This window comes from Anguilla rostrata, chromosome 2 (genome assembly GCF_018555375.3).
Source record: "Anguilla rostrata isolate EN2019 chromosome 2, ASM1855537v3, whole genome shotgun sequence".
Taxonomy (NCBI): Eukaryota; Metazoa; Chordata; class Actinopteri; order Anguilliformes; family Anguillidae; genus Anguilla; species Anguilla rostrata.
Window position 1 is genome coordinate 16634386 of NC_057934.1, and position 16987 is coordinate 16651372.

Sequence of the window (16987 nt, forward strand, 5' to 3'; positions counted from 1 at the left end):
AATAGCAAGGTGTCAGTTTTAAATAACGATTAAATAATTTACTCAGCAGAATCCATTAATAAAAGTAAGACAGGGGTATAGCATATATGATATATTCACCAGATGGATGGGAAAGAGATTTTCGAAAGACTTCTGGAGAAAATGTGCGCGTCACAAACTGTTCCAGAGGCAACAACGACCGAGACAAGCAAATTTGAAAAACAGACCAAAACACTCGTCAGGATAAAGGTTGCCCTGCCATTTAGTGGAGCCATTAGTTAACAATCATTCATCTTGAGGGATTGCCCATTTTGTCAATGTCATCGGACAATGGCAGTATTTGAACATGTTATATATGCTAAACTTGGTAAATTCATCCAGCCTTAAATGTCCGCGCTCAGGATGAATTCAGAACTGAGTGTGGGGCTGAGCCTACCGTCGCGTTAAGAACAGGAAGTGCGCGAGTCGTTAACTCTAAAAAAAAAGTTTCGCTCAGTCTCGCTAGCATGCTTTTACAGGGTCTGTGGGTTGCTTCCATCTTGTCACTGATACTACGACCCTTGTCTTGTTTCAGGGTTTCCTCACAAATTCTTCCGACTGAGACAGAAAGGAAAGACGCGCGTATAGTTGTTTCGCAGGCGATTAAGAGACTGCACGAGGTGTTTCACATTGGAGACCTGCCACAAAAATTAATCCATCACAGAACACCGCCACAGTTCATGGTTGACTTGTTCAATGCTGTGGCGGATTCAAACGGCATAACCAGGGATCCAAAGATTTTGGAAGGCAATGTTGTGCGAAGTTTCCAAGACAGAGGTGTGTATTGCGCGTTTTGGGCTGTGTTCAAGATCATGCATCAAATAAAATGTCAAATGTGTCATTTAATTTATAATGAAGGTAATAAATATCAGAACCTAGATAGATGTAGCAAATAGTTCAAAGTGACTTTTTTTTTTAATGGTAGGCCTTTAAATTGGCAAGGTTTAGCATGTGTTTTTCTTTCTTTCCACAGTCCATTACGATCGGACATTTCATTTCTTCAATGTGTCGTCATTTGGGAAAAATGAAAAGATGATCAAAGCTGAGTTCCGAATGTTTAGGCGCAAACAAACCATTTTGTCCCGGAATTTGCTTGGGCATCATTTCTACAAAGTAAGATTACACTGCGTTTTCAGGCTGTCTCATCAAATATACTAATTACGTGCGTTAGTCCAACGTTTTTATTTATTTATTTATTTCTCTTTAGCTTGACCTGTACGAGCTGCTGGACAGTCGAGTGAAGCCATGGAGAGGGAATTTAATCACTTCAAGATTATTACCCGTGTACACCCAGGGGTGGGAAGTGTTCAATGTCACAGATATAGTAAGATACATATCCAAGCAAAAATGTATATTATTATTATTATTATTATTATTATTATTAAGCATTAGCCGTAGTGAGTCGTCATCCTCCCCCTTACCATCACATTCAATAATTGATGGCACAGTATAACCTAAATGCATAGGGACTTGCTATGTCTCTCGTGCTCTCATGAAGACATAGCCTACCTTAACCTCCTCCTATTTTTTATTTTCTCATAACAGGTTTCCAAGTGGATTCATAACAGTAATGCGAACAATGGTATTCTGGCTGTCACGTCTTTGCCATCGGGGAATTTACTGGAATATGTGTTACCAGCCCTTAAAAGAAGCAAGCTGGACGAGAAGAATGCATATTTGGTCATTTTCTCGGACGACGGGCGAAAGATGTCAAAAACAGACTCAGAGCTTTCCCAAGGTAATTATTTAAAATGTGAAATGTGCCATTCAAAAACTCACATAAAATATTCAATTCATTTTCTTACAATATGTTTATAAAACGATTTTTGTCCAGACGTGTATATCATTTTACCTTTGCGAAAGCAATCGCCGTAGCCTAGTCAAGGCCAGGGAAACAAAGAGGGATCATTTACTTATTTCAGCACAAATAACATAGAGGTGATATATACTGAAAATGAATGTAACTGGGAATGACCTGGTTGTTTGTCGAGGATGTGGCTTGATGAAATCTGGGCCAGTAGGGTAATCCAGAAATGCTGTATCATTTGTTTCGATTACTTGATAGAAGAGTGAAGAACGAGTTCAGACAAGAGATTGAGTAGGTTACCGCAGACTAGGCCAGCACATACGAAGAGCAGAGGACACAGTAGGCTACTTGATATACAGTATTTGTGTATTTTGTTAGGATCGAGAAAGTCGCCTGTCACTGATGCAGCCGTGACGCTAATGAAGACCGAAAACCCAGTCCCAATCACACGAGGGAACAAGAGCAGAAGAACTCGCGCAGCCCCGTATGACTCCAACAGGCACCCAATCACGTGCCAGAGGGTTCCTCTTTACGTGGACTTCGAGAAGATTGGCTGGACCGGATGGATAATCTCGCCACGAGGCTACAATGCGTACCACTGCATTGGATCCTGTCCGTTCCCGCTGGGAGAAAGTTTGAGAGCTACTAACCATGCCACAGTGCAATCCATCGTCAACGCATTAAAGCTTTCCAAAGAAGTGGAGACGCCCTGTTGCGTACCAGACAAACTTCAGTCCATCAGTCTGCTGTATTTTGACGACGAGGAAAATGTAGTTCTGAAACAGTACGACGACATGGTGGCACTCAGTTGCGGCTGTCATTAATCGCAGATCATAATTTGTGTAATATGAACACGTTTACTGATATTTTGGAATGGAATACTTTGAATGGACGTATTTCTCGTAAAACTATAATGCACATCCTAGCAAAATGAAATGTAATAATGACCAAATATTGCACTATTTTTCCAAATAAAGAATATATGCTGCAATATTGAAGTATGATGTTGCTTTTTGGTTCTTGAGAGATGCTCTTTTTCAAAGCGACCCAAAATGTGGGAGATACTCTTTTTTTTTTTTTTTTAATGACGATTTTCACATATTAGGCTACATATATTTATGATAATATAATTTCTTTAAAAATCAAACATAGCCTACAGGTTTCCGCTATTTGGCTAACAAACTGGATACTCTTGAGCAGGTTGGAAATATTTGACATATATCGCTGCAGTCCCTTTTCTGAGGGAGGAAAGGTACGCGACTGCACAGGTGCTGATGATTTGCATTTGGTCTCTGTTCTATGAATTCTTACCTATAGCTGCTAGATTTACTTAAACAATTAGCTTATATTCATTATTCATTCAGTTTTGGAACACGAAACTGGGCATTTTGGAAGCAATCAATTAACCAAAAGTTGTTTCCACCCCCCCCTCAGAATAGCCTTATCCAGATGACTTGCTGAAAATGCAATTACGTGCTTTAAATTCAATTTAGTCAGTTTCAATCAATATTCGAGTTTCATGAAAATAGTGAACACGAATGCTTTCATTCGCAATGGATTTGTATTACTTGAGTAATTTACTATAGTTATCGCTGGTCAGCTAAATGATTTATACTTTATGTTTTATTAAGTTTAAGACGTTGATTACGCTTGATTTGTTTCTCTTATGCAACTACACATACATTTTTACTGATATGCGAGAAGCCATGGCTCTTTATTTGATTTTTCTCTGTGGACCTTAAGTTCCTTCTTGATACTATGACATTTAGGCTACCCACATATTGCTGCAGAAAATCAGGTTTGTTAGCTGTTTATTATCACATGATTAATTGTGACGTTTGTTTCCATGCAGAAGACAGATGACTGAAAAAGACATTTCTAGAATGAATTACGGAAATACTTTTTTGGGAAATACGAAAAAATCCAGCAGAATGAGGTAACGTTGAATCAGATGGCTGTTTATGTCCATTAGGGGGCCTCGTAGTGCAAATCAGAAAGGCGCAGCCACTTGGTAGAACCGGTTACCGCACCACACAGTGGAGATGACGGACAATTTAATCAGGATAGCCATTTGACGCTTCTTTTTTTGCCATGTTAATTAATATTACAACAGAAGCCAATTCATGTAACGGGTCTACTCGGGAACTTAAGGGTTTATTATTAAGTAACAAGACGTAAATAGTCTTATATTTTGTATTTTGTATAAAATAAATGTATCCAACTTCAGGCCTGGCATCATGTAAGAGGTGAATCATATTAAGGGAAAATATTTCACACACAGTTTAATGCTTCCAAAATATTAGCTGCACCACAAAGATATTTCAACCAGGCAGGCCTTTGTCACTTGCAGCTGAAACACTTAATTAATGAGCATTAAATATGCGAAAAAAGTTAATGAATCATTTGATAATTCTTGTGTACCAAGTGTGATTTTTATTATCATGATTGGAATGGTTTAAATATATGTATATTTTTTTCACTTTTGCACAAAACCTTGTTTCAATAAATAGCCCTGCTTTATCTAAGTATTCATCACAAAATCAAAACCATTAAAAAAATGAAACTTTTTCAGTTTATCAACAGATTTTACACATTCTACAACAGAACTGGCAATGCTTAAAACTTTATGAAAATTTGATTTGAATATTTACTTTAATACTTTATAGCAACCATATTTTTCATATGAAGGCTCTACAGATACATTGTCTCCTCTCGTTTGTATGTACATATATACTGTGCTTCCTTTTTACTTTATTCCAGTATCTTTCATTACGCTCAAAAGCATTTACAAAATAAACAAAACAGTGCATTTTAACAACCGGTAATCCCTGAATTCAAACGTTGTCTACAGCAAAGCTGTCCAGTTCACTCGCTGACACGGCATTCAGATTTCTAGAGTTTGTGCAGTCCTCATCATCCATGTACAAGGGTTCCTCTGGAAAGCAATCATATGGTACACACGCAGGCTCAATGTATGTTTCTGCTTCTTTACTTTGAGTCTGTTGGCAGTCCTCCTGTCTACAGGGGGCGCTCCTGCTCTGTAGCGTTTCCTGATCCTCCATCAGAGAGGCTGGAGTCTGAGAGGCAGAGCCCTGGGGTGGTAAAGTTGAAATGGGAACAGGTACAAACCCAGGGTACAGCAGGTAAGGGGCGTTCAAAATCTCCATGGATGGCGGGTGAGATGAAACAACCTCTGGGGCCTGCACTGGTAGTTGAATGTACTTTCCTGTTTCGGGGTCGAAGAACATCTTCGTCCTGACCTGCACAGGCATGTCGACCATGAAGTACTGCCCCGAATCGGGATCCTGCAGCAGCTTTCTTTGAGTCACTGGGAAGGACTGAGAGACTGTGTTTGGGGTGGGCTGGGAGGGACTGGGTTCAGGGCAGAACTTGAGTGCTGGTGATGGGGAGTATGCAGGCTGAGAGGGACTGGGTTCAGGGCAGAACTTGAGTGCTGGTGATGGGAGGTATGCAGGCTGGGAGGGACTGGGTTCAGGGCAGAACTTGAGTGCTGGTGATGGGGAGTATGCAGGCTGAGAGGGACTGGGTTCAGGGCAGAACTTGAGTGCTGGTGATGGGGAGTATGCAGGCTGAGAGGGACTGGGTTCAGGGCAGAACCGGGGCTCCAGTGATGGGGGGTGCGCTGACTGGGAGGGACTAGGTTCAGGGCAGTATTGGGGTGCTGGTGATGGGGGGTGTGCTGGTTGGGAGGGATCTGGTTTAGGGCAGAACTGGGGTGCTGCTGGTGGGGAGCGTGCAGGCTGGGAGCGACTGGGTTCAAGGCAGAACTGGGGTGCCGGTGATGGGGGGTGTGGATGCTGGGAGGGATCGGGTTTAGGGCTGAACTGGGGTGCCGGTGATGGGGGGTGTGGATGCTGGGAGGGACCGGGTTCAGGGCAGAACTTGGGTGCTGGTGATGGTGTGTGCGCTGGCTGCAAAGGTAGGGTTTCGGCAGGGGGCTGTGGTTGAGATCGGCGTTCTCGGGCAGAATTCGAGCGGGCCCGGCTTTTACCCTCGTGTTTGCCCTCAGCTTCCGCCTTCTTCATCCTCTTGTTCGTCAGCCTCTTTGCACGGCGCAGGGCTTTCTCGCTTTTCGGGAGGACAGGAGGCGGTTTGCCAAGCGGTTGGACTTCACCAGCACTGCAGACAGACTCTGATTTTTCACTGGGCTCTTTAACGCCTACTGTTTCTTCAATGTGGAGAGAGCCGGACGCTTTCTCTTCCACCACGTCCACACCGTTAGCCGCGCTACTCTCCAGTCCCCCCGACAGTGCGCTCGCAGCCAGGCGGCCTTCCTCTGGGTCTCGAGATGGAGGACTGAGAGTTCCTGCCTGAGGGCTCCACTGAGGGCTCCTGTGTTCCTGCGCCGCTGGTGTGACAGAGGGTTGCGCCATCGGGGACCTTACGGGTGTCTCTCTCAAGCGCGAGCCTCTGCGAGATACCGAGGCTTCGCGAGGGGAGTGGACCCTAACACGCTCCCTCAGGCGGCCACGTTCGTCCTCGCCTTTTTCGGACCCGCTCCAGCTGTCCCTGGGAGAGCTTAGCCTGAAGTCCTCAGGAAACGACCTGTGTAAAGGCGACTTTATGGTCTTAGTTAGAGGAGAAGTCCGGAAAAAAGTGTTGTCTTTTACTTTAAATAGGGTGGGCTTAATGGAGGAGGGGGAGGAGGTGTTTGAACGTGGGGTTTGCGATTTAGCGTATTCTATCAGGCACCGGACCCATCCGCCTTCATCCAAGTCGTTGAGTGAGGTGGTGCTTCCCAACCTGTGTGGTGTACTCTCCCTCATAGGTGAAGCAACCGATCTTGTATCTATCTCACTTTCAACATCACTTATTGCATAGTACTGCAGTGGCGACATCTCCGCTGGGTCTTTTGTTGCAGGTGCCATCTTGTTCAAGGACTCTTCACTTTCTTCCCCTTGACCTTCAGCATCACCCGAAGCAGGACGTGCTTGCATTTCTTGTTCCGGGGATTTGCTCTTGATTTCCTCCGCAGAAAGGTGTGGGTCTGCGGAGGACTCTGTGGGCATGCCAGTTTGACTTGGCTGTCCCTCTCCCTTTATGTCTGGCTTCGGGGGCACAGGCGGTGCTGGGCGTCGTTTGCGGTGGACGGTAACAGCCTGTTCTCTGATGGCCTCCTGGGTAATATCATTTGGCACTGTTTCCCTGCCATCCTGAATTTCACTGGGAAATTCCTTTTCGGTTTCAGTGCTCTCTTCCAAGATGACTTCAACGCCCCCATGCTTTTTTGTTTCTGCGTTTGAACGTGGTAAAAGTTGTTTGTGGTCTTCCTCATGTTTCTGAGTCGCTTCCTGTTTTTCTTCCCTCTTATCTTGCTTTTCAGTCACCTCTTCTTTGGCTTTGTGTTCTCTCATTGAAAATACGTCCTTAACTTTGTCCTTCAATTTACGTATTTGCTTTAATTTGCTGTCTTTCTCTTTACCAGCAAGTGTTGAATCAGATTTTCCATTCCCCTTTGAATCTATTTTTTCCTTCATCAATGTGCCTTTTTCTTGCTCATTCTGTTGTGTTACATTTACTCCTGCACTAGTCTGTTCACTGTTCCTTCCGTCCTCCTGTTTTGCCCGTTCTTTGCTTTTTGATCTTGTGTCTCTCACCTTACTTTCTTTTTCTTTCTCTGCAAATGTGTCGAGTTCTCTCTTTGGGGACTCCTGTTGAATGACAGCCCTCTCATTATTTGCAAGTACATTATTTTCTGGCTGGTACTCTTTTATTTCATTCCAGTGCTCCTTTTGGTCTTCTTCTACAACTGCAAACCTGCCATGTGTAGTTAAGGGCTTGTTCGTTTCTGCAGGCAGGCCCATATTCACTACGGTTTTCTCTCCAATGAAATGCATATTGTTTTCTGTGCTTTTGAGTGAAGTTTTCTCCTCTCTAATTTCATGTACTTCCTCCAGCACTTTCTTTTTGTCCTGCTTATTTCCTGTAATTGCTAATGCTTCATTTTCAGCAGCACTCTCCTTGATTAACAGTGAGTCCTGCACTGGCTGCAGACATTCTGTACTTGCAAGTGAACCCCTTGTTTTGGGTGGGTTCCCTCTAGTTGAGTGCAGTAGCCTTTCAGGGCCTTCCTCTGTGTCAGGCAAAACATTTTCACTTCTGAGAAGCCTGCTCTTTGACTCCACCCCTGCTTCCTCAAGTACTTCCTGTCGGGTATTGCCATTTCTGCTATTTGCATTAATTTCATTTCTGACGAACTCGCTATCTCTTGTTAATAGTACACCCTCGTGGGATTTCAATGCCTCTATATCACCTGCAACATGCTTTTCCTTTGTGGGAAATTCACCCTGTTCCACATTCTGGTGCTCTTTGTTTTGTAGATCTCCACTTGTGAAGATAGGTTTGTTGTATCTTGTCACAACAGCATCATTTTCCTCATCTGCTTGGTCACTCTCATTATCTTCTTTTATTGTGTAGCGCTCATTTTTAATGAATTGGTTTTGTCGGGCTGAAAATACGTGGTTAGTCCGAACATCCTTTTGATCATGTTCTTTCTCCTGCACTGGAGTTAGTCTTTGCTTAGGGTTTTCTTTACTGGCCAGTGATTTTTCTTTAGTGTGGTGTTTATCTAAATTATCAAATGTCTCCTGTTTAACACTGTCCCTTTTCTGTGCTGCAAATTGATTTTTTGAATAATTCTTTTCTACCAGTTCAACTCTGTCTTTTACTGAAAGAGCTGGTTTCTTTTTACTCTTTTCATTCTGTTTATTCACATGAATGTCATCCCTGTCATTGTGCCTGTCTCCTCCATCATGATAATCATCCCCAGTTCTGATTTCATTCTGCTCGACCTCTGCGCCGTTTATGAAAAGCCTGTCTCTCAAAGAGCGTGTTTCTTTAATTCCGCTCTCTTTTCCACTATCATTAATGGCAGAGTAGCTAACAGCCATGTCCACCACTGGCTCTATGGTCTCTGTGACGCTTGCTGCCTTGTACAGATTAAGTGCCGGGTAAGGGTGACTGCTGCCTTGCCTCTCCCACAGTTGAGCTCTATCGGATTTTGGCTGCTGTAGGCCACGGTACTGATCGTTTCCACTTTCGGCGTGCTGGATTTTGCCTGGCGCACTTTCCCGCGTGCTGTTCAAGTTTCCGTAGACGGCGGCTTCTTTTACACCGCAGGGTGAACTTAATGTCAAATAGTCACCTGATATGCCTCCGTCGGCAGGTTTTTTATGATCGACGGTTTGGGCATCAGTTGACTCCGGAGCAACCTCACCGGCAGGCCGGACATCGCTCACTTTTGGCTGGAGGGACTCATGAGCCTCGGCGACAGGGGCCTCGGAAATAGCCGCCACATATTTGGGTTCAGCGGTCTCTGGCTTGGAGGGCTGCTTGCCGAAGTCTGTCGTTTTGAACTTTGTGGGGCTGTACGTACTCTTGACACGTTTTCTGTTGTCCTTGAGGTTGAACAGCAGGCCAGAGGCGATGGCCTTGTAGCTGTTGCGCGACTTGGCCTCGCCGGTTGGCTTCGCGGAGGCATCGGTGAAGGAGGACGGCGAGAGGTCGAGGTCCAGGCTGGAGGGTGAGAGAGTGGACTGCAGAACTTCGGACGTCCCCGTTCCCTGTCTGGTGTTAATAATGGGAGTGAGCAGCTGGGAGATGCTGAACGGAGTTGAGCTGGTAGATGCAGGCTCATCCACCGTCTTGACCGCCATGACCGTTGTGACCGCGGTGACCGGGGTGACCGCTGCGACCAATGTGCTGGGCGTGACCACTGTGATTGATGTGATGGGCGTGACCACTGTGACCGATGTAATGGGTATGACTGGTGTTGCCACGGTGGCCACCCCAGCTGCTGCGACTGTCCCGTTTGCTCTGCCCACGGGTGCCACTCCCAGCTTGCCCTGGACCTCTCTTTCCCTGCATGACGCAGCCATGCTGGGGCGGCTCCAGGGCAGAGCGGCCATCGTTTGGCCCTTACTCTTCCTCCAGGGAGGAAGGCAGCTACCCGACTCTGACTCGCTCCTCTGCTCAACAGCCGTTGTCTTCTGCGGGAGAACAGAAGAAGGAGGTGCAGCAGGGGGTGTGGGGGGAGGGGGTGTGGAGGGAGGGGGCGTGGAAGGGGGTGGAGGAGCAGGTGAGACCGCGGCGTCTTCAGACTTAGTTTGGTTGGGTTCGTTCTCTTTCGGCGCTGGGATTTGTAATCCATGTTCTGCTGTCAGCTCTTTGTAAAGCGGAGAGTCGTACCACATGGGGCGTTGGTTTGCAGACACGGGATCCGGCGTGTGGTTTTGCTCCAGCAGGATCCTGTCTCGCCACGACTCAAACGGACTGTCTTCGCTGTGGAGGAAAAAGTTCTTGTTGCTAGGTTTCCTCAGCTTGCCGGATTTGCCACGTTTGCTTTTGGAAGACTTTCCCGACGGTTTTTCCGGGTCCTTCTTTGCGGTCTGAGTCGGCGCATCCCCGGAAGAGTGAAAATGGTTTTTGGTTGGCTTGAAATGACCCCTCTCGTGTCCGGCTGACGGTTCTCCTCGGACGTTCAGCAGGACCGAGTTTTCCCACAAGTCATTGCTGCTATTTTTGTATTCAAAATCCTTGATCGATCGTACTTGTCCTCTCTGGTGGCTCTCAGCAGTAGTGCCACCGCCACTGGTGATCAGTGCACTCCTGCTGTGCTGCCAGGCCGTTTCTATAGCACCGTTTTTGAGCCCCTTCCTCGCCATGTCCAAAACCGACTGCTGGAATGTTGCGCCGACCGTTGGCTCCCCCGCAGCGGCCACCCCCCCTCCGTTCTGCCTCCTGCCCTGGGAGAGCGCCTTCTGGCCATTGAACTTCAGGACGTCCGCGTTGTGGGCGTCCAGCGAGAAAGCGTCGTAGCGCTCGATGGGGGAGGAGGCGAACTCGGAGTCGTTGTAGACGGCCTCGTCGCCGATGCACAGGCTCCTGAAGGCGCGGTCGGTGAGGCTGCTCACCTCCCTGTCCGTGTCGTCCATGAAGCTCCCCACGCTCGAAGTGTCGCTAAAGCCGTCTGTGTATTTGTAGAGCCCCTGCATGCCTCCTCCGTGAGTCAGGTGGCGCTTGTCCAGGCAGCTCATCCCCGGCGCGCATTCGCATACGAGGGGCCAGTTGCTGCAATCTGTCTCTGTCTACCGGCCGCCTTCCTTATGCTCGCTCGAATGTGACCAGTTCACCTTCCAAAAGGTGATATGATCTCTTTTCTGACCTGCAAAGGAAGCAGAGGAAAAAATAAATCAGTTCAGATAAATCAGTTTCAAAGGACAAAATCTTTGTACTGATGTGAGGGTATCTCTTGGCTCCTGAGAAAATCCTCAGAAGCATGCTTTTTCTGCTTATGTGGAGTCAGACAATCACAACTTAAATAGCTTGAATGATCTTAACATAGCACCAAGGATTTCATAATTCAGTAAAAACAGAGCCTTCATATTGTTCTGAAAAGTGTTACATGCTATGTACAAATTAGTGCTGTATAAGGCCATCAGATATGCAGTTTTGTGCTCATCACTTAATTAAATATGCTACCCAGGGAGACACAGAAGAGGGGCAGTAGAGAGACAGGAAGTTTGATTGCTGTATGTGTAAGACCCTCCCTCCCAGTTCGAATTCTCTTTTTAGAATATCAAAAACAAAACAAGACGTCACATTCAATCCACCCTCTACCCAACCCCTCCCTTTCTCTAGTCTGTTTTCCATTTCCAGACCCTTATCCATCTGCTCTACAGTGCCGCAAACACATTATGGTTAGATACAAAACAAAAACAACAAGACAGGTCGTGACAGCACAGGCCAAGTCAGGCTGTGGCAGGACAGAACAGGACCGTGCAGCAGCTGTTAGTCTTCACATTGAGCTAGTTACAGTCAACTATTTTGGAAGGGATGTTTTGAAGTTTATGGATTAGTCCTGGAATACCTATCCATAAAATGAATAATAAAAACACATAAAATGTACTTATCATATCAATGCCAATGACAGAAAACTGCCAGTCACCTGAAAGATAAATGTACTGCATGATCACTCATTTATTTGACCAGGTAAGTTAGTTAAGAACACGTTCTCTTTGTCAACTCTTTATTAATGACTTGTCTAAGAGGTCCAGGGGCTACCAAAGCAGCCATTGGCAAATACAAACTCAGCTTAGCGACATGACAGGATAACAGGGCCAGAAACTGTTCATTTGTTTGTTCTCTTTTTTCCGCCATTTTGGATTTGGCAGTTGCATTATTCTTTCATGTAGCAGCTATGCCACTCAAACCCATGCAGGGAGCACTGCAGTTGAAGCGCCTGCACTCTTTGAGTACACTCAGCCAATGGCTATTCTTCATACTAATAGCCATAAATCATACAACAGGAGAGTTAGAACCAATCAGAAGTGTTAAAAGTGAATATAGTTTGGTACATGTTTGCTTTGTTGAACTTCTGGTATCAGGAAGAGTCCAGGGCCAATATTCATAAACCTAGGATCTATCATCAGTTTTGCCTGTTAGCTCATGATAGATATGGTTAAGATACGGACAGTGACAACTGAGCCATCAGTACTCCTGGAATGCATAATGAATATGGGTCCAGACACGTAGCTAGAACAGCTCAAGGAACTCAGGCCATCCATACTCCATACTCCTACTGGACAATGCCCCACATTGCCTGCTTTTGCAGACTTCCAGTGAAAGCCAGCTAATGACACAGTTCAAATTCATACTGTTGGTGACTAGCTTATATGGTTCTTATGGAGGAACTTGGCAGTAAATTTGGTTGTTAAAACAAATCATCCACAATTGACACTTTGGAAATTGACTGTGGATGGACCAAGCCAATGCTTGAGTAATATATTTGCAAAAGTAAGCATTTATACGTTGGAAATAAAAAAATAAATGCCAATCAGACCATTCATGTTGAGCATGGAAGATTTGACCTTTTATGTATTTATGTCTGGTTTGTCCTATCATCATTTACAGTGCAGCAGGCAGTGCTCCATACTACATATAAGCTATTAAAAGAAACACTTATTTTAAGACACGCTCTTTATCACCCTAAATATCAGGTCTGTTCACAGTGGTGTTGGGTGGGTGGGGATTTGGGAGGCTACAGGGCATTTGGCACAGGTACCTCTGACCCCATTACCCATAGGTGCACCCCCATCCACGACTCCCAATCACTTTTTGCTGCCCTTGAAACTGCCCAGATTTTTTTTGCAGGCTCTAAGCCTGGTGAAATGTTATCACTCCAAGGATAACATTTCTCCAAAAGGGTTAAGGGCCTAAAATTACCAACATGTGGATTAAATTGTTTCCTCCTGCTGAACATTTTTTTTAAACTATCACTGCTAAGCAGTATCTTTGGCCTGGCATGAATCCTCTAAAAGAAGACTGACATATTCCAGTACAAGATGAATTTTAAAAATCATATTTAAAGAATACTTGTGTTGAATATTTCTAAATTCAGGTCACAGAATGCACAGCATTGGATTACACCATCGGTTTGGGTGTGTAACAGACCAGTTAAGGAGCTTCCTCATCATTAGGGAAGTACACTATTTGCAGAAAGAGTTGAAAATCAACATGGTACGCAAGTGTAGTTTACTTAAAAATGCTAGTCACACCTTATTGCAGTTTGTTTTGCATGTTATATATGTTTAAATATGAAAATACCATCAGTTACTATAAATGAACATCTTCTCACTGCACCTTATTTATATGGTTATTATTATTTAGTATTTAGTAATGGCTTTGGGAATCATGGCACCCAGTTTAACATGCTTATCTAATCTGTTGCCACAGCTTCAGTTGCTAAGGAAGTGACCTAATCCTTTTGTGACTCTGCAGATGGAAGCAGCTGTTTACTACAGTTTTAGTCCCAATATAAAATGAATGAGATCACATTGCAAACATAGGGTATTGGCACTGTGAATAATGGGTGTCCTATGAAAAATATTTCTGAGGTGGGATGAGGCAGCAAGCACATATATGTATAGTATATGTCAACGTTAAAATGTATTAGATAGCGTGCTCAATTAGAATTATTTATACTCTTTTAAAATATCAGTATTACATAATTATACAGTACTGAGAGCTGACATGACAATTTTCATGCTGGTGTTATGTTTAAAGCATTCTGCAAAGGTATGCCTTGATCAGCTACAGTAGGTCATAGGTACATTTTCACCCAAGCTCAATGAAGCTCAGTTGCAGTACACGGTATAAGGTATTTTTGGACTTTAAACATCATCTTAAGTTACCCATATGGTCATTCTATAGCTACGATGGTATGAAAAGAGGGTGATGATTATTAAAAAATATGGCTCAAGGTTAAGCACAAATTTGACATGTTATGTATTTTTTCAAAACTTGTATTAACCCTATCGATATCCATGCTGTCTGAAAACATGTCAACATCTCAAATGTAGTATTGCATTGACTTTATCATTTTACATATGTTTCTGTGTGTGCATAATGTATGCATGCACATTTGCATGTGTGCATGCGTGTGTGTGTGTCTCGGAGCGTTTGTATGCTTGTGTAATGCGAGTGCATGCACGTGTGTGAAGCTGTACATTGTATATATGTATTTTTAAAGCTGAAATATGATATATTTCCACTTAAAGAAATTACTAAATTATTCGGTTTACTCATGCAGTTGCATTTCTGAGTGCTAATGACAATCAAAAAAAAGTTGTATTGCATGTTTTTGCCCTTAGATGGATGCTGCAGTTCTCATACTCTATTAACCAATGCGCCAAGCCTAAATTCTTCAGTAAATATACAGCTTTGTCAGTTGATAAGGTGCAGGGTGGGTAAGTGAACTGGGATAAATGTGAGATAAAGAAAACATTGCATAGCTATATCATACATAAATATCAACGGGATTGGAGATGCACAGGCACCAAATTAAAATAGCCACCTGACTGGCCACCACAGCATTTTAAGAGTTGCCATTAACCTTGAGAATGCAAGTAAAACATAGCATCTTGCGCAGTTCATTTTACTGCAGCTGTCAAGCTAACTTTGTGGGGGCTTAGAATAACTCACGAGACCATTTATATCCTCTGAACTGAACTAAGGGTTTTACTTCCAGCCCTAGCTCTACTCTGTCCTGAACGTTACAATGCACCTTCAAAGCGAAGCATGGGGATGAAGAATAGTGCGATATCAAATGTACAGCATATCTTTGCTTACATAATTTTGATAATAAGTAGCTTAAAAGAATGAGCAGCGAATGACTGCTGCATTTTACGGAAATAAATGCATTGTTGCTTGGTGGAGTCATATCTGTTTAAAGTTGATAAATGCTTGATAGGGCATGGTTGCCACTGTACAGTATTTTTATGTTGACAGAATTCAATACTGCCACCGTCCACTTTTAAATTTAAGTAAGTAATATGCCCTCCATCTCCAAGAAAATTTGGCTGCCATTTACGAAAAAATCTCATTGCTTTATAATTTGATATAGTCGCATGTTGCAGTCTGGGTGGTTTCCCAGCCGGAGCAAGTTTATTTTTACAGTACCGAACCTTCTCACAAACCTAACACCGCTAGGGTTGCCTCCGCAGAGCTCATCAGCAGACCAAAATGTCAAAATACAGGCTAGAGAGACAAGTAGATATTTGTGCGAGATTATTTCAAAAAGCTATAAAATTTGAGAATAAACAAAACAAAGCTAATTCATAAGCAAATCCATTATAAACCATTTTCTTTTTAGTTGGTTGTAGTTCAAGGCAAACATAAAATAAAAGAGGTTGATCTTAGATTGTTGACAGGAAGAAAGATTACATAGGCCAAAAAGCGTAATTCCTATTTGTTATTTCCCCTGAAAAGATTTTGCCAAAAAAGACGGTAAACAGCCCTGTCGTACTGCACCTTTTGTTCCTGGTCTCCATGCTGAGGTGAGAGCTCGTGCCAGGCCTCACAGCGAGGGAGACGGAGAGATGAAGGCAGAGAGAGAGAGGAAGAGAGAGCAGGGTTCAGGTAGAGATCCTAAGGCTGTGGTCAGGGCCAGACCGCTGCTGAATGGACATGGTCCTTTCCTGTTCGTTCTAGGAGAAGCGGAGCTTCGACAATCACACGCCTTTCCCCTCAGTATCGGCAGGGAACTTGCCAGCCTTGGGCGAGTCTTTAGCGTGCTCCGGCCTCTAGGCCCATGTGAAACAGAGCTAGGGGAGCAGGGCTGGAGAAAGTGAAACGCCCCCCCCGAAATAGAAGCAGGGGTGGCCAAAGAAGCCAAACACAGTTGTAACATGGGGAGGAGGTGGGGGGAGAGGCTAGCTGGCACAGATATCGGAACAACCATTCGGTGTCGAGTAACAGGAACATGAAACAGACACACTCCCCGGCTATTTCTGTGTGTGGAGCTCTGATCCCCTTAAAGTCCTCTTACCTTTTAGCATGTCCAGCGGTGGCTAGCGCTGAGAGGCGACCAGGTGTTTAAAGCGAGGGGTCTTTCTCTCTCCGGGAGCGTTTGTGTTGTTCAGCTGGTGGAGGATCTGGCGCCCATGAGTCAGGGTGTTTCAGCGAACAGGTGCCCGGAAAATAAATAAACCATTGCATCACCCCCCCAACATGTCACGTACTTCTGATGTGAGCGTGAGTTGCAACAGGCTTCTGATTACCACAGCTGATTATGACGGCTTGGACCACTAATTATTCAGATCGCTTTACTTGTTTACTGAAAGTCTTTACAAACAATGCAGAGGGCACAGACCGCTCGCAGGGTTCAGATGGACAGCGGGGTTGTTGTCCTCGTCTCAGCTTTCCCGAGATGGACGCTAAGTGCTTTTTGATTACTTTTTTTGAAGCGCATGACAGGGCTGGTGCTGAACATCCTCCTCGGTCTGTTTTAAGTGATCCTGAGCAATTTTTTGCTTTCGAAATCATCTATGAACAAATGCACAATGGCAGTCAATTAGTCCTCTGCCTAAGTGCTCAATTCTCACATAAGAATATAAAGCAAGGTGCTCCAGGAACATAAATTACATGGGTTTTTCACCTTCTCTTGCGAATGTATTCTTTCCGTGCGATCACCTTTGTACAAATATTGAACACTGGAGCCCTTTCTGTCTTACAGTACACAGGTGTGTTATTTACGCTGCTCTATTTGCAGAGGGTTGTATTTCATACAGTAATGGGTCGTCTTTCTCCGTGGCAACTGCCATATCACAACAAGGCTGTCACATGTCAAACGGACACCTGTTT

At 44.4% G+C, this 16987-nt stretch overlaps 2 protein-coding genes across 2 annotated transcripts; one reads left to right on the top strand and one right to left on the bottom strand.

The window, feature by feature from the left end:
* Positions 1-215: 215 nt before the first annotated feature.
* LOC135249478 (bone morphogenetic protein 2-like) lies at positions 216-2810 on the top strand. The gene is made up of 5 exons (XM_064325118.1): positions 216-795; positions 992-1131; positions 1226-1342; positions 1564-1756; positions 2204-2810. The coding sequence occupies exons 1-5, from the start codon at positions 486-488 to the stop codon at positions 2647-2649; spliced, it is 1206 nt and encodes a 401-aa protein (XP_064181188.1). The 5' UTR covers positions 216-485; the 3' UTR covers positions 2650-2810.
* Positions 2811-4235: 1425 nt separating this feature from the next.
* LOC135247405 (cardiac-enriched FHL2-interacting protein) lies at positions 4236-16333 on the bottom strand. Its single transcript, XM_064320817.1, has 2 exons — positions 15656-16333; positions 4236-11009 (listed from the first exon to the last, which is right to left on the bottom strand). Exon 2 carries the CDS (start codon positions 10879-10881, stop codon positions 4660-4662), a length of 6222 nt encoding a protein of 2073 aa, XP_064176887.1. The 5' UTR covers positions 10882-11009; positions 15656-16333; the 3' UTR covers positions 4236-4659.
* Positions 16334-16987: the final 654 nt, after the last annotated feature.

Excerpts from the sequence above, each read along its gene's own strand:
- LOC135249478 (XM_064325118.1), top strand. The coding sequence starts at position 486 with ATGCTTTTACAGGGTCTGTGGGTTGCTTCCATCTTGTCACTGATACTA. Across the intron at positions 796-991 it reads GCGAAGTTTCCAAGACAGAG|TCCATTACGATCGGACATTT; the intron begins GTGTGTATTGCG and ends TTCTTTCCACAG. Across the intron at positions 1,757-2,203 it reads AGACTCAGAGCTTTCCCAAG|GATCGAGAAAGTCGCCTGTC; the intron begins GTAATTATTTAA and ends GTATTTTGTTAG.
- LOC135247405 (XM_064320817.1), bottom strand. The coding sequence starts at position 10,881 with ATGAGCTGCCTGGACAAGCGCCACCTGACTCACGGAGGAGGCATGCAG.